Source organism: Rana temporaria, chromosome 4 (assembly GCF_905171775.1).
Source record: "Rana temporaria chromosome 4, aRanTem1.1, whole genome shotgun sequence".
In the NCBI taxonomy this organism is placed as follows: Eukaryota; Metazoa; Chordata; class Amphibia; order Anura; family Ranidae; genus Rana; species Rana temporaria.
The window spans coordinates 405,225,229-405,248,862 of NC_053492.1; the positions used below are offsets into that span (position 1 = coordinate 405,225,229).

The 23,634-nt window shown below is 44.1% G+C and overlaps 1 protein-coding gene across 2 annotated transcripts in view; it reads left to right on the top strand.

Annotated features, from left to right (window-relative positions):
* ACTR2 (actin related protein 2) overlaps nt 1-23,634 on the top strand; it is an 80,896-nt gene that overhangs the window by 45,945 nt on the left and 11,317 nt on the right. For both annotated transcript variants that reach the window (XM_040351249.1, XM_040351250.1), the window contains 3 exons: nt 1,037-1,109; nt 10,840-10,976; nt 17,749-17,898. In XM_040351249.1, the coding sequence (XP_040207183.1) occupies nt 1,037-1,109; nt 10,840-10,976; nt 17,749-17,898 (360 nt within the window). The remainder of the gene's footprint in view (nt 1-1,036; nt 1,110-10,839; nt 10,977-17,748; nt 17,899-23,634) is intronic.

The window sequence follows — 23,634 nt, forward strand, 5'->3', positions numbered from 1 at the left end:
ATACCTGAACGGCCACTCCATGCATCGCTATGGAGCGTCGGATGTCAGCGGAGACATGTCCGCTGACATCCGACCCGCTAAAAACAGACGTATGGGGGCCACGTCCCCATTCGGATCGGGTAAGATCTGATGAAAATGGACATGCTGTCCGTTTTCATCAGATCGCTCCACAGAACACAGGACACAGCGGTGCCCGACAAGCCCCTCCCCGCTCGGTGAGCAGAGAGGAGCTTGTCATCCGTCATCCGTAGCGAAGGAGTCCGCCAATTGTGAATGAGGCCTTACAGTAATATAATTGTTACCTAAATTAAAATTTCCGTCGACTGTTAAGTGACACTAAGCAATATCCTTATTTTTCAAAATATTCCCCTCACTTCTCATTCTTTGAAATGAGCAGTGCATGTTAATTGTGATGATATGCATTGCTCTATGCACGCTACAAATCTTATAGTCCCTATTCCATTTCTAGAGTAAGAGGGTCGCATGCTCTTAAGCCCCGTACACGCCGGCTGAATATTAGGTGGTATCAGCCAGTTCAATAGAAACAGTCTGACATTCGGCCCGTGTGTATGGCAGCCGGTCCATAGGGGCATGACTGAAAAAGGGTCTGCCAATCCGCATCCGATCAGCGGTCAGGGGGTGTGCCGTACCCTTGTCAGAACACAATAGTTCAGTGGTGAGATCGCTTCACTAACATTAGATAGTTCGTACAGAATCTCCTCCCGAGCTCTTCAAATAATTTTCGTTCAGCCCGCTGGGTTGAACAGAAAAAAAAAACTGATGGCGTGTGCTAGGCTTTTACTATGGGATAATGGAGAATTCACGTAGCCATCCTCTAACTGGAAGTTGTAACAGCAGCAAAAAAGAAATTTGCGGAAGCTGAGAGAAATAGAATGTACTTTGAGTTAAGAATATGTACTTGGATATTTAATTTTAAACCAGAGTTTAGTGTCAATTTTTTTTTTTTCTTTACTTTTTTTTTTTTTTACACCAAACCGGCTAATTTTACAAACTACCTTTTTGTTTTTTTATGTAGGTTATGTTCGAGACCTATCAATTTTCAGGGGTTTATGTTGCTATCCAGGCTGTTCTTACATTGTATGCACAAGGTAGGTAATCGGAAAGCACAGGATTTGAGCCTTTCATTGTATTTGCATTCAAGAATGCTTTTGCTTATAAAGAAATATTAGAAGTTACATTAATGAAAACAATTTTAAATGTACAGAATGTTTTGATTTGGCAAGATAAAACCCATTATACTCATCAGTTGCATTGTCTTACATAACCGTATAGCAGAATCTTTGTAAATGATACACGGAAGACTAACAGTCGAATCATTTGGTATTATTGGTATTTTCACTTGTCACAAGTGTACATGGGAGCGTGACAATGTATAATTACTTCTCATCCTACGCAGTTAACTAGCCCTCTCCAAGAAATGGGCGCACAAAAACCCTATCCAGTTTCCATGGTGACTGCAATTTACTCCATTACTCTGCTGAACAGGTTTTTATTCACAAAGTGTACAGCACATGCCATACTGCTTGGTCCTGGCCTTTTATAATGTCCCTGCAACACTACTCACATCACTGAATAGAATATATGTATGGACATGCATAGCTGTCTGATGTATCGTCTGCCCATAGTGAGTTGTTTTTATTCCTCTTATGTTCATTGATGGATACAGCACTTCATTCATTCTTTATTATTGACTGTGTAGGGTTATAGCACCACCTTCAGGAGTAGGACATTAGGCAGAAAAGGAACAGGCACAACACCACCTATGGGTAGTCCCAGTTGGTAGTTAACCTCCTCTCTGCTGTAGGCAGCTTGTTTTTTTTCTGGTCAGCAGGTACAGGGCCTTAGGTATGTATGTGCTGCAGCCTTAGACTCCATTCACACCTGAGCGACAGCCGCGTTCGGCGGTAGCGGCGTATTTTGCCGCGAGTGTGAAACTTTCAATTTTTATTTATTTTTTTTTTTTTTTCAAAGTCTTCCCATTGCTGTCAATGGGCAAACGCCAATGTCGCCTGAACAAAAGGGTCCGGGAGTTTTTTTCAGGCGACAGGCGTTCGGCGTCTATGAGATGTGAACCATCTCCATAGACAGCAATGGGAATTCTCCCCTCTAGCGGCAGAAGCGTCCGGCGTTGGGCATTTTGTCGTTCAGGTGTGAATGCAGCCTTAGATGTGGCCCCTCTGCTTTCCAAGCTCTGTCTCGGCTGTGGTTCTCCGACATGGTCTGGCTTAAAGCGGAATTTCAGTAAAAAAAAAAATATATCTTTCCATTTAAAAAAATCTTCTGCACTTGTTTTAACTTTGGATAGTGAAATGTTGTGTTTTTTTTTTTTTTGTTTTTTTCTGCCAGTTAAAACCTTATACAGCCCACTTCTTCCTTTTTCTTGTCTGGTAAAAAAGCCTAGGCTTAGGACATCATGCACAGCTCTCACTCTTGTCCGTTTGCCAGGAAGGAAGGGTGGATGAGTCATAAGTGGGCCAAAAAGAGCTGAAGGTGTGCCCTGTGATCAGCCAGCAGCTTCAGCTGCCCACAGTTAAAATGGTTGCAGCCAGACTTGGTAGAGGGAGATTTCTGCTGCATATTTGTCAAGTACAGTATATATAAAACAATATGCAAAGTGGTTGGAGGGAAGCTTCACAATGGCAAAGATATTTTATATTACAAATTATATGAGCAGACTACAGTTCCTCTTTAAGTGTCAGTCTATGGACCAGACGTCTAAGAAAGCCCTGGCCGATTTGTCCTTCCAGAGTGCTCAACTCTTTGGTGCCATCCTAGACTATATTAAGGATCTTAACCACTTAAGGACCGCCTAACGACGATATACGTTGGCAGAATGGCACCACTGGGCACAATCGCGTACCTGTACGTGATTGTATAAAGCCCAGCGGTGGGTCGCGGGCGCGCTCCCGTGACCCGGTCGGAAGCTCCGTGACCTCGGCCGCGGGACTCGCGGACCTGATCGCCGCTAGAGTCCCGCGATCGGTCCCCGGAGCTGAAGAATGGGGAGAGCTGTGTGTAAACACGGCTTCCCCGTTCTTCACTGTGGCGCTGTCATCAATTGTACGTCCCTATATTGGGGACCACACAATCAATAACGTCAGACCTATAGCCACACCCCCTACAGTTGTAAACACACTTCAGGGAACCTATAACCCCTTCACCACCCCCTTGTGGTTTACTCCCAAACTGCAACCGTCATTTTGACAATAAACAATGCATTTTAAATGCATTTTTTGCTGTGAAAATTACAATGGTCCCAAAAATGTGTCAAAATTGTCCGAAGTGTCCGCCATAATGTCGCAGTCACGAAAAAAATCTCTGATCGCTGCCATTAGTAGTAAAAAAAAAAAAATATTAATAAAAATGCAATAAAACTATCCCTTATTTTGTAAACACTATAAATTTTGCGCAAACCAATCGATATACGCTTATTTTTTTTTAGTTTTTTACCAAAATAGGTAGAAGAATACGTATCGGCCTAAACTGAGGAAAAAAAATATTTTTTATATGTTTTTGGGGGATATTTATTATAGCAAAAAGTAAAAAATATTGAATTTTTTTTTTTTTTTAAATTGTCGCTCTATTTTTGTTTATAGCGCAAAAAATAAAAACCGCAGAGGTGATCAGATACCACCAAAAGAAAGCTCTATTTGTGGGGAAAGGAGGACGCCAATTTTGTTTGGGAGCCACGTCGCACGACCGCGCAATTGTCAGTTAAAGCGACGCAGTGCCGAATCACAAAAAGGGGCCTGGTCTTTTACCTGCATTTTGGTCCGGGTCTTAAGTGGTTAAGGGAGGGAAGAGTAACTTTCTCCTGCGTTCCTGGAAAGGAGCCGTGCTTCTTGCTCTGCACACAAGTGGCTTTTTTGTTCACCAGGTTTCTCAAACAAGGTATCCCAGTCTTCCAAGGGTCCACTGGTGGCGCTACACGCTCCTGGACTCGCAAGCCATGGTGTCCACCTTTTTGAGGTGGTTTTGTATGTGCAGTTTCACAGGCGACCAATCTCCCGCTTCCTTGGACAACCAAATCCATGGGATGTTTGACCAGGGCGCCTACCTTTTTCTGGTGGTTTCCATCTCCCTTAGTCTGTCCAATGTCGACCAGGGCCAGAGGAGTCTCGACTACCCATCGCTGTCCTGGAGCTACGAGAGATCTGTCTCTCTCATTGGAACTTCTGCAGGGGCGCCCAAATATAGGATCCAGTCGTACAATGCTGTGGTGCTGGAGGCCCCAAACTTCGGTGGGCTGAACTTTATGTGGTGACTCTCTGCCATCTGCATTCTGGGCAAAAAAACTGTCAGTTGGATTTTTTTTTAAGGTGATGTTTGACTTTCACCTGAATGAGGACATTCTGCCCTCCATGTGTCTGCTCCCTTCGCATCCTTAGGAGGTTGCACTGCACTCCGCCCCTTGGATGTGGTCCGGGTGATTCATCTATACCGGTTTGTATGGCCTCCTTTCAGCGCTAGGCTCTTTTTGTGATTGTGGACGGCTCATGAAAATCCTTATTGGCCTTCTCTGCCACTATTTCTCAATGGATCAGGCAGACGTTTGTCCAGGCTTATGCCATAAGGGGTCGGGCTCCTCCCTTCCTCGTTATGTTACAATCTACCAGGCCCTACCAGGACTTTACCAAGTGCCTCATGGGCATTCTGACAGGTGTTTTGTATTAAGTATGCAAGGTCCTGGTCGTCCAGTGTTACAAAGTTGATGTTCTGGCATCTTCAGATATGTGTTTCAGCCACAAGAATCTTGCAAGCGGCTGTTTTGACGTATCAAGTTTTTCTGTTTTTGGTTGTTGAACTCTGGGCAATTTTAATAAAAACTCAATCAGAAAACGTGTTTATTTTACACTACCTATAGGAGCAAGTGAATATAGCACTTGGTTCCGTGTAAATTTGTGTAAATTTGTCCCTTGTCTCTAAACCGCTCAGGTGATCGTGTTCGTGCGCACCCAAAAACACTGCTGGGAAGGAATCTTATTTAAATTTTTTTGACAGCTCTGGTCTGGCAGCAGGGGCCATTCTGGAGATGAGCACTGCCACTCAAAGAAAGATCACAGCTTTCAGCGTTGTGTCTTTGGGGGCTACAGTGCTATTTGAACTTTGATGAATGAGCTCTGACCTGACATTGCTGAGCACTCCATTATAAAATTGTGAAAGCTCTCAGTCTTGCTGCACTTTGTGATCCATCGGTCGGGATGTGTACAAGCAAACCGCTGGTAAACGGAGAGCCACGGCTCTAAGTGATCTGTCCCTAATATGAGTGAGCGATTAATGCTGTTTTTTCTAAATGGAAAAGGTTCTGTGTTTAAAAAAGAAAAACGCAGCTACAAGCCCGATTGCTGCTGACTTTTAATAAAAACACTTGCCTATCCAAGGATCCAGCACCATCCTCACACAAGCCAGCTTTTCCCTAGCCTCTGGGTTCCAGACGCTGGCATCCTAACTGTTGGCAGCCAGTATGGTTTTCGGCTTCACAGCAAGCTGCACGTGCAAGCCCTGCTGTGCTTTGTAAATGGTCCTGCAGTCTTCTGGGACTTGTGACTTGTCCCTGAAGATTGTGGGGAGGAGGGGGGGGGGGGAACTTGGGCGATCCAAGCGGAAGTGTGAGTGGGTACCTGTCAAAACTAGGTATCTACTAGCCACCCCCCCCCCCCCAAAAAAAAAACACATGCCAAGTTAGGCAGAGGGGGAGGAGGATGTCTTAAAGTCGAACTTCCCCTTTTGGATGGAGCTCTGCTTTAAGGATCTATGCTCTATGGCTATGAAATATATCTAGAACTGCTTGTACACACGTAGGGCAGGTAATTTACACCAGGGGTCATCAACCTTGTCCTGCAGGGCCCACTAACAGGCCAGGTTTGCAAGATAACTGAAATACATCACAGCTGATATCATTTGCTCCTCAGTGATTGCAGTATTCTAGTCTGCATATCCCCAAGGTAATACATAAAACCTGGCCTGTTAGTGGGCCCTGCAGGACAGGGTTGATGACCACTGATTTACACAGACCCACAGAGGTGATCTTTATTCTAAAAGGGGTGGAGCTACAGCAAGCATATAGAGCTGTGTCTAGGGAACAGGGCCACCGATCATCGGGGGCCCAGTATGTATGCATTTGATCCCCTGGAGAGTTAAATACATTTTGATTTTTTAAACCAGAAAAAAAATACATTTATGAAGCTATAAACACAAAATGAAATATTTTAATGCAAACTGTTCCAATACAGCAGACCTCAGACTGGGAGATTGAAAAGAAGCATTCTGATAAGGGCAGAGTCAGAGTTTATGCCCTCTGCTGCTTCTTTTACTGTCCAGACACGTAAATGATTTTGCGCACCTGGCCACTCTGCCGCAGTAAATGTACATGAGGCGGTCCGGAAGCGGGTGAAGGTCACGTGACGAGACCTTAAATGAAAACCAAGAGACCAGTTTTGCGGCACTTTGGATTAATTTCAATGTGCAGGGCTTTTTTGGAGGGCCATTTACAGCGCTCCAAACGCGCCACAAAGATGCTACTTGCAGGACTTTTTCTACCATCCTGCAAGCGCACCGCCTCAGTGTGGCAGTTTTGAGGCACTTTTCCAGCGATTTATTTTTAGCGCTAAAACGTCTGAAAACTGCCTCAGTGTTGAAGGGGTCTTGGGGGGAGGGGGGGGGGTGTGTACTCACATGCCAGCAGTTTACACATTGATGGGTGTTTTTGTTATTTTGAGGGAACAGCAAATTTACGTTGTTATAAAAGCTGTACACTCACTACTTTACAATTAATTTCTTCAATGTTGTCACATGACGATATAATAAAATATTTACAAAAATGTGAGGGGTGGTACTCACTTTTGTGAGATATTGTATATTTGTAAATGAAAGGAGTATGGCGAAAGCTCTTGGATCTACTTCTCCATTTAGGCCCCATGCACACGAGAAGCAAATGCAAACTCATCTAAACACAAGTTTTCAAACGCAAAAACCGGCGTTCAAAACGCCCGTTTTTGCCGCGAATTTCGCGGCGTTTTACCGCGATTTACCGCGTTTGCGTTTATAAGCATTTGGTTAAGAAACATCATAAGACCCTCCCTAAGCTCAAAAAACAATATTATTTAACCATTTCAGCTATTTTGTGAGACCAGAGCAGCTGTGTACATGTATTTAGCGTGTCACTTGCCACGTCACCTGGCCACGTCACCTGGCCACATCACCTGCCACGTCACCTGGCACAAGTTGTGGATTGTCCACTGGCCACGTCACCTGCCACATCAACTGGCCACGTCACCTGCCAAGTTGTGAATTGTCCACTTGCCACATCACCTGGCCACGCCACCTGCCACAAGTTGTGGATTGTCCACTGGCCACGTCACCTGGCTATGTCACCTGGCCACGTCACCTGCCACAAGTTGTGGATTGTCCACTTGCCACGTCACCTGGCCACGTCACCTGGCCACGTCACCTGGCCACGTCACCTGGCCACGTCACCTGGCCACATCACCTGCCACGTCACCTGGCCACATCACCTGCCACAAGTTGTGGATTGTCCACTGGCCACGTCACCTGCCACATCAACTGGCCACGTCACCTGCCAAGTTGTGAATTGTCCACTTGCCACATCACCTGGCCACGCCACCTGCCACAAGCTGTGGATTGTCCACCGGCCATGTCACCTGGCTATGTCACCTGCCACGTCACCTGGCCACGTCACCTGCCACAAGTTGTGGATTGTCCACTGGCCACGCCACCTGCCACGTCAACTGGCCACGTCACCTGCCACAAGTTGTGGATTGTCCACTGGCCACGTCACCTGGCCACGTCACCTGCCACATCACCTGGCCACGTCACCTGCCTCAAGTTGTGTATTGTCCACTTGCCACGTCATCTGCCATGTCACCTGGCCACCCCACCTGCCACAAGTTGTGGATTGTCACCTGGCCACGTCACCTGCCACAAGTTGTGGATTGTCCACTGGCCACGTCACCTGCCACGTCAACTGGCCACGTCACCTGCCACAAGTTGCGGATTGTCCACTGGCCACGTCACCTGGCCACGTCACCTGCCATGTCACCTGGCCACATCACCTGCCACAAGTTGTGGATTGTCCACTGGCCACGTCACCTGGCCACATCACCTGCCTCGTCACCTGGCCACGTCACCTGCCACAAGTTGTGGATTGTCCACTGGCCACGTCACCTGCCACGTCAACTGGCCACGTCACCTGCCACAAGTTGTGGATTGGCCACTGGCTACCTCACCTGCCAAGTTGTGAATTGTCCACTTGCCACGTCACCTGCCACAAGTTGTGGATTGTCCAATTGCCACGTCACCTGGCCACGCCACCTGCCACAAGTTGTGGATTGTCCACTGGCCACGCCACCTGCCACGTCACCTGGCCACGTCACCTGCCACAAGTTGTGGATTGTTCACTGGCCACGCCACCTGCCACGTCACCTGCCATGTCACCTGCCACAAGTTGTGGATTGTCCACTTGCCATGTCACCTGGCCACATCACCTGCCACGTCACCTGGCCACGTCACCTGCCACAAGTTGTGGATTGTCCACTGGCCACGTCACCTGCCACATCAACTGGCCACGTCACCTGCCAAGTTGTGAATTGTCCACTTGCCACGTCACCTGGCCACGCCACCTGCCACAAGTTGTGGATTGTCACCTGCCACATCACCTGGCCATGTCACCTACAACAAGTTGTGGATTGTCCACTTGCCACAAGTTGTGAATTGTCCACTTGCCACGTCACCTGCCACAAGTTGTGGATTGTCCAATTGCCACGTCATCTGCCATGTCACCTGGCCACCCCACCTGCCACAAGTTGTGGATTGTCCACTGGCCACTTCACCTGGCCACGTCACCTGCCGCAAGTTGTGGATTGTCCACTTGCCATGTCACCTGGCCACGTCACCTGCCACAAGTTGTGGATTGTCCACTGGCCACGTCACCTGCCACGTCAACTGGCCACGTCACCTGCCACAAGTTGTGGATTGTCCACTGGCCACGTGACCTGACCACGTCACCTGCCACATCACCTGGCCACATCACCTACCACAAGTTGTAGGTTGTCCACTTGCCACGTCACCTGGTCATGTCACCTGCCACAAGTTGTGGATTGTCCACAATGCAATACAAGCAATTACATTTTTTATGTTTTTTTTTATGGTTTTTCATCATTTGCCATCATTTTTGAGATTTCTAATGTAAAAAAATAGGTCACCTTTAAAAACGCCTATAGACGAAATCGCGGCAAAACGCCGGTACCGCGATTTGCCGCGATTTGCCGCGATTTGCGTCTAAAACGCGAAAGCTGAATGCTTCTGATCCCAAAATTTTGGGTTTGGAAAAACGGACCTAAACCCAACTGCTTTGAAACGCCAAAAAACGTGATTGTGTGCATGGACACATAGGATAACATTAAATGTGTTCAGGGGCAGTTGAAAAAAATGCCCAAATGCCTCTGAACTCGAGTTTAGCAGCGTCTCGTGTGCATGGGGCCTTAGTCACAGGAGTGCAGGTTTTGTAATCCTGTAACCCATATTTAGCCGACAGCAGGCTGAAGTCGGTGTCTGTCAAGGCTATACAGAGATCCTGACAATACCACCGCATACTAGCTCGTTATGAAAACCTTACCTTGGAACGAGACGTGGGGAACTTACCTGGTCCACGCTAAGTGAGATGTCATCTTGCCTCGGCATGTTTTCCGGGTATTGCCGCTCCAGCGCTGTGATTGGCTGGAGCGGCGATGTCGTCACTCCCGCGCATGCGTGCGGGAGACTTCTTTCCGGCAATGTCCGGCGGCTGCCGGGCCTTTAGCCGAGGAACCCCCCTGCGCATGCGCCTCTGCAGTCAGCAGCGGCACATTGTGAGGGGAATATTCTTTTTACCTACAGGTAAGCCTTATTATAGGCTTACCTGTAGGTAAAAGTGGTAGTACAGAGTTTACTACCACTTTAAGGTGATGTCCGGTTTGCTGTTATTATTTTAGCTTTTTTGTTTAACCACTTCGCGACCGCCGCATGTAGATATACGTCGGCAGAATGGCACGGACAGGCACATCAACGTACCTGTACGTGCCTGCCAAGACGTGCGTCGGGGGTCCGATGTCCAATTGTCTGTTAAAGCGACGCAGTCCCGAACTGTAAAAACACCTTGGGTCTTTAGGCAGCATATTGGTCCGGGGCTTAAGTGGTTAAAGATGTTCATCTGTAGTAACACTTTAAATTTCAGTCTCACTTCTCCTGCTGTATTGCATGGTCTGTTTCAATAAAGTTTTGCTTTATTGGAGTGCAGTTATCGATCCCCCTCCCCTCCAGCGATGTGCACAGGAGCCTCGGCTGTTCTGGGTCTCTCTCTCTCCTCATTGGCTGGGAGTTATTTGCTCCCACTGCTGTCAGCCACAGCCAGTGAGCCAATGAGGAAGGGGGAGGCGGGGCCGAGCCATGGCTCCATCTTATGGACGCATTGAGCCGGGCTTCCGAGCGAGTACCCATCGGTGCCCCCATAGCAAGCGGCTTGCTATTGGGGCACTGGTCAAGGGGGAGGAGCCAGCCGCACCGGCGGGTAACCGGAGATGCTGATGATCGGAGCTGCTCTGTGCAAGGCCAGTGCACAGAGCAGGTAAGCATGACGTGTTTAAAAAAAACACCCTTTAATATCACTTTTTAAGCTTCTGTTAATTTCACTTCTAAGCAACAGCTTGCGAGTTAATTGGGGGCAATTTTTTTATTTTATTGGACTACTGTATGAACAATCTATGTGTGACTTCTCGAGGTGCACCTTTCATGACAATGTGACTGTTTCTTCTTCCTCTGCAGGTCTGTTGACTGGAGTTGTGGTAGACTCCGGAGATGGGGTCACTCATATCTGCCCAGTTTACGAAGGTTTCTCTCTGCCTCATCTTACCAGGAGACTTGACATTGCTGGCAGAGACATCACTCGCTACCTTATAAAGGTAAAACAATGGAGTACCTTATTCTCAGTAAAACCTAATTCATTGCATAGAAGTGCAGCTTTTTACTGTATTTGTAGCTACTCGTGAGTATGTACAAGTTATTTATTTGTAATTAAGTTTCAGGTTATCTGCTCAGAAACCTGAGATCACGTAAATCAAACCAGGTAACTGAAGACAATGTGTAGTTGTATAATAAAGTAAAATCCAGAATATATGGAAAGCTTTTTTAAGTGTTTTTCATTTAGTTTCAAATCTAATGAAAATCATTCTGATAGTGTTTTTGTAGTACCCAGAAACCCCTCATTTAAGACCATTGTGCAATCTTCAGAACACACCTCTACAGTTACTTGTGTAGCCCTTCTATAGTTCAGAATTGCTGGATCTTTATCGCACTTGGAAAATGTTTGTGGCATTGATTGCCCTGCAGCAGTCAACATGGAGTTTTCATTATGGTTAAAAGGAACAGCTCTCCTCTTCCCACAGATAAGTGTCATTTAGTATACCCATGGGCTGCTGGAATGTAGATAAGGGCTGTATAACCTTTCAGATGCGGTGTATCACTTGAGCGCTGAGGTTGACCAATCATTGGCTTAAAATAACTGTTGTGAAATCATTTTAGAAAACAGTCTGTTGATGGGAAATGTATTCAAAATTACATTTATATCCACATTTTGTGCTTTTAATGAAGTCCATAGAGTACATAGACTCAATTTTTTAAAGTTGGTAATCGCTCATGAATTTCATGTTTTTTGTTAGTAAAGTTTATCGAAATGGCACAACATTTAATGCCTTATTTCAAATAACTGGTTCTTTTTTTTTTTTTTTATCAAAGTGAACATTTATTGAAGAATCCTCAATATGCAGCAATTTCTGTACCAGACAGACATCTTTTTATTCTTTTTAGTAGACGTTCTAGCCACATTTCTGGCAACACTGTCCAATTACATTTGGAAAGTTTAATATTTTTTATTCGTACATTATGGAGAACAGGCACTATTTTAAATATACAATGGGTTACAGAAGTGTGCCTTCAGGTGATTGGATGCTGGCATAGCTTTAGAGCAGTGGTCATCAACCTTGTCCTGCAGGGCCCGCTAACAGGCCAGGTTTGCAAGATAACTGAAATGCATCACAGCTGATATCATTTGCTCCTCAGTGATTGCAGTTTTCTAGACTGCATCTCCCCAAGGTAATACATAAAACCTGGCCTGTTAGTGGGCCCTGCAGGACAGGGTTGATGACCACTGCTTTAGAGGACACGCCACCAGGATGACTTCCATATATCCCTATCCCACGTTCTTAACTTTTGTGATAGTGTTTAAAAGTGATGGACATGATGGAGAAAATCACCCTTAGCCTAACTAATCTATTTTTTTTTTTTCCCCCGTAACCCTCACTATCTTCTAATGCCAGCATAGAAACGGTGTATCTGGATAACCGTATCTGAACCCCATGCTGTGGGAATGGCCTGTAATGTTGCATTGAGAGTTTGGATGCTGCGTGGGCACTCGCCTTGGCACTTGGTGCAATGCGTTGAGTTAGCTGCAGGGTGCTATACAGGTCCAGGGCAGTGGTACATCACCATGGAAACCAGTCCCTGTAGACTTTTTTTTAACGTATGCCCACTTTGATAGACGGAGCCTGGACTATATTTACAGTCCAGTGTGGTGATCAGTTAAGACGGGGTAACCCAGTATCTGACTATTACTGTAAAAATCAGAGCTATGTTTGGCATGTATTAACCTCGCAGTGTAACATTTTCAAATTTGGTGCTCAAGTTCAAACACTCAGCGCTCAGTCTCAGGTGGATGATGAGGTGTGACTGGTTGCTTTCTTTAATGCCGTTTCTGCATTGAGCTGTTAAAACTTCCTCCTGTCTATTTGCCACCAGGATTCCTTGAAGCATGTTCTTCAATTCTGTTTCTTTGTACTTCTTACAGGCATACTAATTATACGCCACACCCTATTCCATGTGTGCCTCACAAGTAAATACCCTCACTTGTAGCAGTGGGAGAGATCAGGTGAAAGGGAGTCAATGCAAAATTGCAGGCAAACATTCACTCTGCCAAAGGCCTGCACAACACTTGAAGTAAACAAACCAGGGACACCCATAGACACTATGTTCACAGGCATATAGCAGCTGCTTGTAGGCACAAGTGACTTGACGTTGAAAAAAATTATACTTTAACAATTTCATAAATGGCATGATGATACCCTCACCCCAAAGAAGTTAAAAATAGGACAGCTTTGTCTCTCAAAAACACATTAAAAAAACACGTAAAAATACATAACCCCAACCAGACTCTGGTGTGTAAAGTGGAGATCCAACTGGATCCTAACAATTCCCCCATATCCCAGGAGGACGCCAAAATCTATCAAAAACTGGCAAGTGGGTAAGCAATGCCTAAGCAGTGAATATCCCTATATTTGGCAATAAACAAAACCGTACCATGCAATAAACGATGATGCAAACTGAAGCCACAGATTCTCCAGCTGGCTGGGAGGGAAACTGTAGCCAAGCAAATTAAAGTCAACTATTGGAAGCTTCCTCTTATCTCCTCGACATAGAAATGGTATTGATGCTGTTACTCAAGCAGTGACAGTATTGAGGGTTGGAGTCCCTCTCCAGTAATGCGCTGCTGATGGTAAACAGACTGCACAAATGGCCAACTTGTACTGTAATGTCAAACTATGTAGGAATCATGAGTTGAAGAGTTGACTGTTGGTTCTCTTTCCCTAATTGGACCAAGAGATTGCGGATGAGGACAGACGGAAGGCTTTTCCATATATGCTTTAAAGGTAGACCGCTATTGGAAATGGCAAATCTGTAGATAATGACACAACACACGGCATCAGTGGCGATGCATCCCTTGCACTAGAAAAAGAATTGACTCAATTACCGGTCCCAGCATCTGGTTCTAGATTTATTTTAGGCACCAACTATTCATTTTGTGGTAATATACGGTATGTGAAGTGTGCTGTCGAAATTCGAAGTGCATAAGCTTATATAAAAGTACCGTGTGTGTGTATAAATAAAAAATGACTAAAAAAAAATTGAAGCAAATCGGTGAAACAAAGTCTGAAAAGCAAGAGTCCTGCAATAAAAATGAGAAATGCAGGCGCAAAGAACCTCTAAATGATGGGTTCAAAGTTGTTGATAAAAACAACCTTTGGTAACAAAAAAACATGTGAAATAAATGTATCCATCTGTGAATTATCTGCTATATCAAATGACAGTGTCAATCCGAAACGATGCTTAAGACCCCTTTCACACTGAAGCTTTTTTTTTTACAGAGTTTTAGTGTTAAAAATAGCGCTCTTAAAACGCTCATAAAACACTCTCCATGCATCTTAATTGACCCTTTCACACGGAGTCCTGCAAGCAGCATCTTTGGAGCAGCTTTTGAGCACTGCAAAAAAACGCTCCAAAAACGCCCCTCTCCATTGAAATGAATTGAAAAGCGCTGTAAAAACGCCTTACCCTTTCACACAGAGGCACTGCAAAAACACCCTAAAACTTTAGGGTCTTAGCGGTGCTTTACCAGCACATTGGGATTGCAGATGAGGCTTCACTCGAATAACGCTCGAAAAACGCCCCAGTGTGAAAGGGGCCTTAGTGAAAGTTCAGTGCAAACCTATCCAAAGATGCTTCACCACTATGCTAAGGAATAAATGGATGGCAGCTTACCAGATTCTAAGATCCTAACAGGATCTATATGTGCGTGTCGCCACAAAGGGAAATCGGCTGTTGATGATCACTTGCTTGGAACTCATGCTGAAAACCTGCTGATCTAATGTTTCCAACATGATCCATATGTGTGTGTCCCCACCAGGACAATTCAGCTAGTTGCGATCAGTCGCTGGGATTCACATTGGACACCGCCTTGCAGTTCTCAAATGTAAGCGTATTAGAGAGGTAGGAAAAAAGCTTGTAGTGCATTAACTTTTTATAACGTGAGTTTAATAAAAAGTTACTTGCAAAGATTGGGTAAAACGGCGAAATAGTGTGAGCATGACTGCCTGCAGTACGGTCTATGCTCTAAAACGCCTCAATGCTAGCTCCTTGCCTGGCGCGTTTTACCTGAATAGGCGTCAACTGGGATTGCCCTCAAATTTGCCATGCCTCTTTTGGTATGATGAAACCTACAAAACCCTGAAAATCATTCCCTGTCCATGCACCTATAGAATGTACAGTTTGACGACTGGTTCACTTCCGAAAAAAAATGTCACTCCCTTTAGTGAACACTATCCAGTGGAAGCCAAATTCACAAAGTAGTCCGCTTTTCTTTTAAAAGATCCAGCCATCTCTGTCCTAAACAAAATCTCACTATTAAACAAGCCCTTTCTTTCAAAGATTCTGCAGATTTAGTTTGAGACACGTGTCGTAAAAGCTCTATTTAATCTTGTAGGCCCAGCAATGCAACCAACACTTGCTATTTCACTGTCAATCTGCAGCCAACTGGGCGGGAACAACGAACGGCACCCTGTATTTCAGGCTTGTTCTGTTATACAGCAGTTGACTTCTGTACCTTTCTGTGTAGATGCCGTAGAACATGCCATGAAACAAATTTTCCAGAAGTGCTGTAATCTCCACTCACATGTGCAGAATTCTATGGCTAAAGGCCTTGCCAGTTCAGTAAGGCAGTTGACCAATGTTTATCAGAGGTCCCAGGTGTAAAGGTTTTACTTCCACAGCGATGGGTCACAAAACCACCTTCTTTAGGAGACCCTAGTTCCTCAAAAGGTAGAGCACCAAACCAGGCTTAAATTTCAAAACACAAGTTCAGCTCCTCGTTTCTTCATTAAACCTTCTCCAATGTCCCCATTACAATAAAGGGTGCCCTCACTGCTATGGGTGAGGGGACATTCTATTACTTGTCTCCTTTTTTTTTTTTTTTTTTTTTTTTTTCACCTCTTTTCTGGGTCAGCTGATGCCTCCCATGATATTCAATACCATTTCTATGCCGATATCCAAATCTTTCTTTCTATCCCTCAGCTCACGCAATCAGTCTCTTGCATTACTGATTTACTGACATATCAGCCTGGATGTCACAGCACTTCCTCAAACTCAATCTATCCCAAACTGAGCGCCTATTAACTTTCCCACGTGCCGCCTCCACTTTCTGTCAAGATTGATGGCACAACTAATAATCTCTTCCTGCATACCAGGGTGGTAAGGGTCATCCTGGGCCTTTAACAATTTTTGACCCCAAATCCAATCGCTGTCCAAATCTTGACGCCTCAACCTCCAACATCTCCAAAATACGCCCTTTCCTAACCAATGACACCACAAATCTAATTCACTTCCTGGTTATCTCTTGCCTGGACTATTGCACTCCCTCCTAATTGAATTACTTTTTTACACAGGCTATCCCTCTTTCAAAAAAAGAAGGTGCAATCAGCGCAAGAACAAAATCAATAATAATAATAAATAAACCCCCTTTCAGTCCATGAATGCTGCTGCCAGACTCATCCACCTTACTGACCATTTGTTGTCAGCTGCCCCTCTGTCAAAAACCCTCCACTGGCTTCTGCTCGCCTAACAAATAAAATTACAATTCACAATCTGCCCTTGGCTACATCACTAACCTAGTCTTTAAATACCAGCCAAATTTGTTCTTTGTTCCTCCCCAAGACCTCCTGCTTTCTAGCCCCCTTGTTGTCCCCTCCCATGCTGGTCTCCAAAACATCTCCAGAGCCTCTCCAATTCTCTGGAACTCCCTACCTCAATTTGTCCGACTATCTCCTACTGTGTCCACTTTTAGGCGATTCCTGGAAACTCTTCTGTTCCCCAGTTATTACTTTTTTGTTTATTTTCTGACCCTCCCTTTTTAGATTGTAAGCTGTAATTTGCATGGTCCTCTTATTCGCCATGTGTTTTATTGCAACTCTGTCTACTCTCGTTATAAAGCACCGCACAAACTGTTCTGTATAAATCCTGAATAATAATAATAAAAAGCAATATGTAATCGGTATGTTTGCCTTTAATAAATGATCTTTGACAGCAGTGTTGGGTAACGTATAGATTCCACAGTGCCATCTTGTGGTGAAAATTGATAAGAGATACAGTACAGTTAATCTAGTTTTAACTTCCAGAATTTCACTGCAACTGTTTTTTTATTTTCTCCCTGAACCCTGTATTTCATAGTTGCCAATACTGTACACACTTGGTAATTCAGAAATGTACAGCTTAGTCTGCCCACCCTGTGGGTTAAACAAAAACTGAACAGATTAGAAAACCGTTCTCAAAATAACGAGGCATTTAGGATGTTTAGATAACAACATGCAAAAAGACTTCTGCAGATGACCAGGTCATGACTTAATGTCTAAGACATTTCACTGATGTAAATGGGTTTTCTGTCACCAGTTCCTGGGATTATGCAAGCCAAAGCATCTGTTTCTTGGCTATTCCATCCACAAGAATAGTCACAACTTGCTATACTTCATTTTGTATATGAATGACTTAGAAATCCTCATTTTAATTCTTGGCATAGTAATTTAAATTGACAGACTTTCTTAACTCCCAATACATTTGCATGGACCTTTTGCACGTTATACAGATTTATAATAGCAATTTATTTTGTTATATGAGGAACGTAAAGTCCTGCTATTATATTACATTGAGGTGCTTTCCGACTTTCCTGTTTAGGCATTTAAACTGCTTTACATGTTACGTATTGTTTTTTTGCACACGAGGAATGATTTTAAATGGATATCGGAAATATATTTTAGCACACTAGATCACCTAACCACTGGGTTTCATTTCTTGCAGTTGCTTTTGTTGCGCGGGTACGCCTTCAATCACTCCGCAGATTTTGAGACTGTGCGTATGATAAAGGAGAAGCTCTGCTATGTTGGTTACAACATAGAACAAGAGCAGAAGTTGGCACTAGAGACCACAGTGCTTGTGGAATCCTACACAGTGAGTATTAACTGGCCTGTATACAGTTTTTTTTCAAGTATCTTGTATGTCAGTATTTGCTTAAGCCTAGCACAAATAGGCCAAATATTGGGCAGCATCTGCCAGTTCAATAGAAACTGGCCGACCCTCGGCCCTTGTGTACTGGAGATCGCTATACTTTGGACACTTTATGGAAACCAGTGACACTAATACAGTGATCAGTGCTGAAAATATGCACTGTCACACTACTAATGACACTGGCTGGTTTAAACATCTAGGGCAATTTAAGGGTTAAATGTGTGCCTAACCAGTGTTTTTGTGTGTACAGTGAAGTGCTTTTACCAAGGGATGTGCTGGATTTTATTCCATACTTTGCAGGGAAACAAAATCCAGCACATCCCTAAGGTGTGCCAGTGCCCCCCTATGCGGAAGTGCATAAGACAGTACACCCCTCACATTTTTGTAAATATTTTATTTCTTTTCACGTGGCAACACTGAAAAAATGATACTTTGCTACAATGTAAAGTAGTGAGTGTACAGCTTGTAGAACAGTGTACATTTGTGTCCCCTCAAAATAACTCAACCCACAGCCATTAATGTCTAAACTGCTGGCAACAAAAGTGAGTACACCCCTAAGTGAAAATGCCAACTTTGGCCCCAAGTGTCAATATTTTGTGTGGCCACCATTATTTTCCAGCACTGCCTTAACCCTCTTGGGCATGGAGTTCACCAGAGCTTCACAGAATGCCAGAGTCCTCTTCCACTCCTCCATGAGGACATCACGGAGCTGGTGGATGTTAGAGACCATGCTCTCCTCCACCTTCGGTTTGAGGATGCCCCACGGATGCTCAATAGTGTTTATGTCTGCAGACATGCTTGGCCAGTCCATCAACTTTACCACTGCCTTGCTAAAGAAGCAGAGGGTAGTCTTGGAGGTGTGTTTGGGTTCATTATCATGTTGGAATACTGCCCTGCAGTCCATGCTCTGCTTCAGTATGTCACAGTACATGTTGGCATTCATGGTTCCCTCAATGAACTGTAGCTCCCCAGTGTCGGAAGCACTCATGCAGCCCCAGACCATGACGCTCCCACCACCATGCATGACTGTAGGCAAGGCACATTTGTTTTTGTACTCCTCACCTGGTTTCCGCCACACATTTTTGACACCATCTGAACCAAATAGGTTTATCTTGGTCTCATCAGACCAAAGGACATGGTTCCAGTAATCCATGCCCTTGGTCTGTTTTTCTTCAGGAAACAGTTTGCAGGCTTTCTTGTGCATCATCTTTTAAAGAGGCTTCCTTCTGGGATGACAACCATGCAGACCAATTTGATGCAGTGTGGTGTGTATGATCTGAGCACTGACAGGCTGACCCCCCACCCCTCCAACCTCTGCAGCAATGCTGGCAGCACTTGTACGTCTATTTCTCAAAGACAATCTCTGGATATGACGCTGGGCACCTGCACTCAAGTTTTTTGGTCGACCATGGCGAGGACTGTTCTGAGTGGAACCTGTCCTCTTAAACCGCTGTATGGTCTTGGCCACCGTGCTGCAGCTCAGTTTCGAGGTCTTGACAATTTTCTTATAGCCTAGGCCATATTCATGTAGAGCAACAATTCTTTTTTTGTCAGATCCTCAGAGTTCTTTGCCATGAGGTCCCATGTTGAACTTCCAGTGACCAGTATGATAGAGTGATGACTCCAAATTTACCACACCTGCTCCCCATTCACACCTAAGACTTTGTAACACAAACGAGTCACATGACACTGGGGAGGGAAAATGGCTAATTGTGCCCAATGTGGACATTTTCACTTAGGGGGTGTACTCACATTTGTTGCCAGCGGTTTAGAAATTAAACCTGTGTGAGTTATTTTGAGGGTACAGCAAATCTACACTGTTATACAAGCTGTACACTCACTACTTTACATTGTAGCAAAGTGTCATTTGTTCAGTGTTGTCACATGAAAATATCTAATGAAATATTTACAAAAATGTGAGGGGTGTACTCACTGTTGTGAGATACTGTGTGTGTGGTGTGTGTAATCAGTGATATCCACCTTATTGGGTGCAGGGTACAGAGAGGAAGAGCTGGGAACTGTGGCAGAAAGGTCTTAGTGCTGGAATCTACCAGTATATACAGATATGCCAGTGGATGCCAAACATCAAAGATGACCTAATACGTTTTTTTTATGTGAACTTGCTCTTTTTAAAAACATGTTCCAAGAATCGGTAATATTCAATCACTAAGGGCCCTTTCACACCTGTGGACCGTTTGTCCGTATTTCATCCATTCGTTTTCGGATCCCTATGGAATTCGCTGACATCCGATCTCATCAGTCCCCGCTATGGCCCGTTTCTGCAGATGGAGGAAATCCTATGTTCATCCGATTTCCGGCCCTGTCATCTGCCGGCTCAGCAGGGATCAACGGAGGGATCCCCGCTGAGCATGCGAATGATAAAGTTACGGATCCTCACTGGATCCCTACATGTGAAAGGGCCCTAAAGCACCAATCAAGTTTTAGCTGTTTTGATATAACTAGGTTAGTAAACAAATCAATTTCTGGTTGCTGTGTATACTGGATCTGCAGAGAAAAAAAGTATGATACCCTGCTGATTTTGTATATTTGCCCGCTGACAAAGAAAAGATCAGTATATAATTTTAATGTTCATTTTTTTTTTTTGACAGTGGGAGACAGAGTAACAACAAAAATATTCTGGAAAAATGCATTTCAAAAAAGGTTATAAATTGATTTGCATTTTAATGAGTGAAATAAGTATTTGATCCCCTATCAATCGGCAATCAGTTGTCTTCTATACAGGTAACACTGAGATTATGAGCACTCTTAAAGGCAGTACTCCTAATCTCAGCTTTTTATCTCTATAAATGTCATCTGTCCACAGAAGCAATCAAACTGATTCAAATCTCTCCACCATGGAAAAGACCAAAGATCTGTCCAAGGATGTCGGGGACAAGATTGTAGACCTGCACAAGGCTGGAATGGGCTACAAGATCATCGCCAAGCAGTTTGGTGAGAGGGTGACAACAGTTGGTGTGATTTTTCACAAATGGAAGAAACACAAAATAACAGTCAATCTTCCCTGGTCTGGGGCTCAATGCAAGATCTCACCTTGGGGTTTCAATGATCATGAGAACAGTGAGGAATCAGCCCAGAACTACACAGGAGAATCTTGTCCATGATCTCAAGGCAGCTGGGACCATAGTCGCCAAGAAAACAATTGGTAACACACTATACTGTGAAGGACTGAAATCCTGCAGAGCCTGCAAGGTCCCCCTGCTCAAGTAAGCACATGTACAGGCCCGTCTGATGTTTGCTAATAAACATCAGAATGATTCAAAGGCGAACTGGGTGAAAGTGTTGTGGTCAGATGACACCAAAATCGAGCTCTTTTGGCATCAACTCATCTTGCCGTGTTTGGAGGAGGAATGCTGCCTATGACCCCAAGAACACCGTCGAACATGGAGATGGAAACGTTCTGCTTTAAAGGTGTTTTTCTGTTAAAGGGTCAGGACAACTTCATTGCATCAAAGGGACGATGGACGGGGCCGTGTACCATCAAATCTTGGGTAAGACCCTCCTTCCCTCAGCCAGGGCATTGAAAATGGGTTGTGGATGGGTCTTCCAGTATGACAATGACCCAAAGCACACGGCCAAGGCAACAAAGGAGTAGCTCAAGAAGAAATGCATTAAACTCCTAAAGTGGCCTAGCCAGACCATAATCCCATAGAAAATATGGGGAGGGAGCTGAAGGTTCAAGTTGCCAAGTGTCGAATTTGAAAGCGGATCTGCAAAGAGGAGTGGGACAAATCCCTACTGAGATGTGTGCAGTTCTGATGGCCAAGTACAAGAAACGTCCGGCCTCTGTAATTGCCAACAAGGGTTTTGCCACAAAGTACCAAGTCGTGTTTTGCGAATGGGTCAAATGCTTATTTCACTCAATAAAATGCAAATTAAATTAAAACTTTTTAAAATGTTTTTCTGGGTATTTTTTTTTTTGTTCTGTCTCTCACTGTTAAAATTATAGATGTTTAATTTTTTCATCGGTGGGCAAACCTACAAAATCAGCTGGGGATCGAATACTTTTTTTTTTCTCTCTCGCTGTAATTCTGTGTGTCAATCTTAACAAGTCTCCCATCAAGTTACTAAATGATGAAGGAACAGACAATGCAGCCAAAAGTGGAAGTTTCAGCAACACGGTCACCTCTGCTAGTCCAGAAAGCAGTGGGCAGTTTGTCTGTTCCATGACCAGCAATAACCTAGAAGAGGGACAGTGCTCAGGTTAACTTCACTGGCAGGATCAATGGGTGGATTTGTGAGACTTTGTAGGGACGTCCAAGAGAAAAACAGTGGGTGCAGATGCAATTAAGGACTGCAACACTGATTTTTATTTTAGACCTTTTTTATTAGTAATTTTTATCATGAAAAGGTTGCATCCCTTCATATTGAGATTCTGCTGTCTGAAAGATACCATGATTCACAGCAAAAAAAAATACAAATTTAGTAGCAATTAAAAAGGTTTCTCTCTCCTCCTTGGACTTTTCTGAGGAAGAAGCCGAACGTCAAATATTGTGCTATTAAAGTTCCTAAAGATTATCAGGAGTTCATCAAGTGGCTCAGCTCACCACCATCTGCCAAAAGTTGTTATATCTGTGGAAAGCTTTTTTGATCTACACACCTCTATCTCTTTGGTCCTCTAGAGGCGATTCAGTTCGCATGTGTTGCGCTATATAAGTTTCTCACTCACTCAGAAAGCAGTTTTCCCAGATTTAGCAACCCACTGTCAGCTGACATGGAGCCGGTCCAGGCTCTGCAGGGATTTTGACAATCGTGTCAGGATCCACCCAGATGCCTGACCTACAGCTGCTGAGAGTCTGAGCCAGACACCCACCCCCTTTACAGTTTGTAGCTCCAGTGAGTGCTGTATGGGCAGAGCAGAGTGGTGACTGGTGGTCACCACTTTCTGCTCAGAGTGGACTCAAGAACTGAGGGAGCAGCAGTCTTTGATTGCTCAGTTCTCCGTGTAGTGCCAACAGGTGACAGCTGGAGCATCAGATCGAATTAGAGCGAGGAGAGGGAAGCGGATACTGATGCATAAACATTTTTTAACTTAATGCAAGGATTGCATTGTGTAGATTTTTATAACCACTTTAACCCCCTTTTTAACTGCTATACAGCTTAATCATAAAAATTGTGTTCCTATTTGTGATGGAAAAAAAAGCAAGTCTTAAGTTACTCCTATTTGGGCGAAGCTTGCTCTGCAGTTCCATTTCACTTTAAATTTACTATAGACCTTTTTACTTAACTTTATTTAAATGAGCAGTGGCTGTTGGAGACTCTGACACTGCCCATTTAGAGCATGGGAATAAATCACGCAAAAATATTTCTACTTAAAGTGTGTGTGTGTGTGTGTGTGTGTGTGTGTGTGTGTGTGTGTGTGTGTGTGTGTGTGTTTTTTTTATTTTATTTTTTCTCACTGAAAATCCCTAACCAGTAAAAAAAAATATGAAGATTTGAAACATTGCTTGAATTGCATGATAGAAACAATTGCCCATTTGCTCTATTTATTTTTTCTTATTTATTTTTAATAATGTTCTTTTATTTTCGAACATTTGGCATAAAAATAAATGTTCCTTTTTTGTAAAGCAGGATAGCATGTTTTCATATTGCATACATTTGTTCAGTATTGCTTAATCGGCTTCATTTCACAAGGGGATCAAATGCATAAATGGATGTATT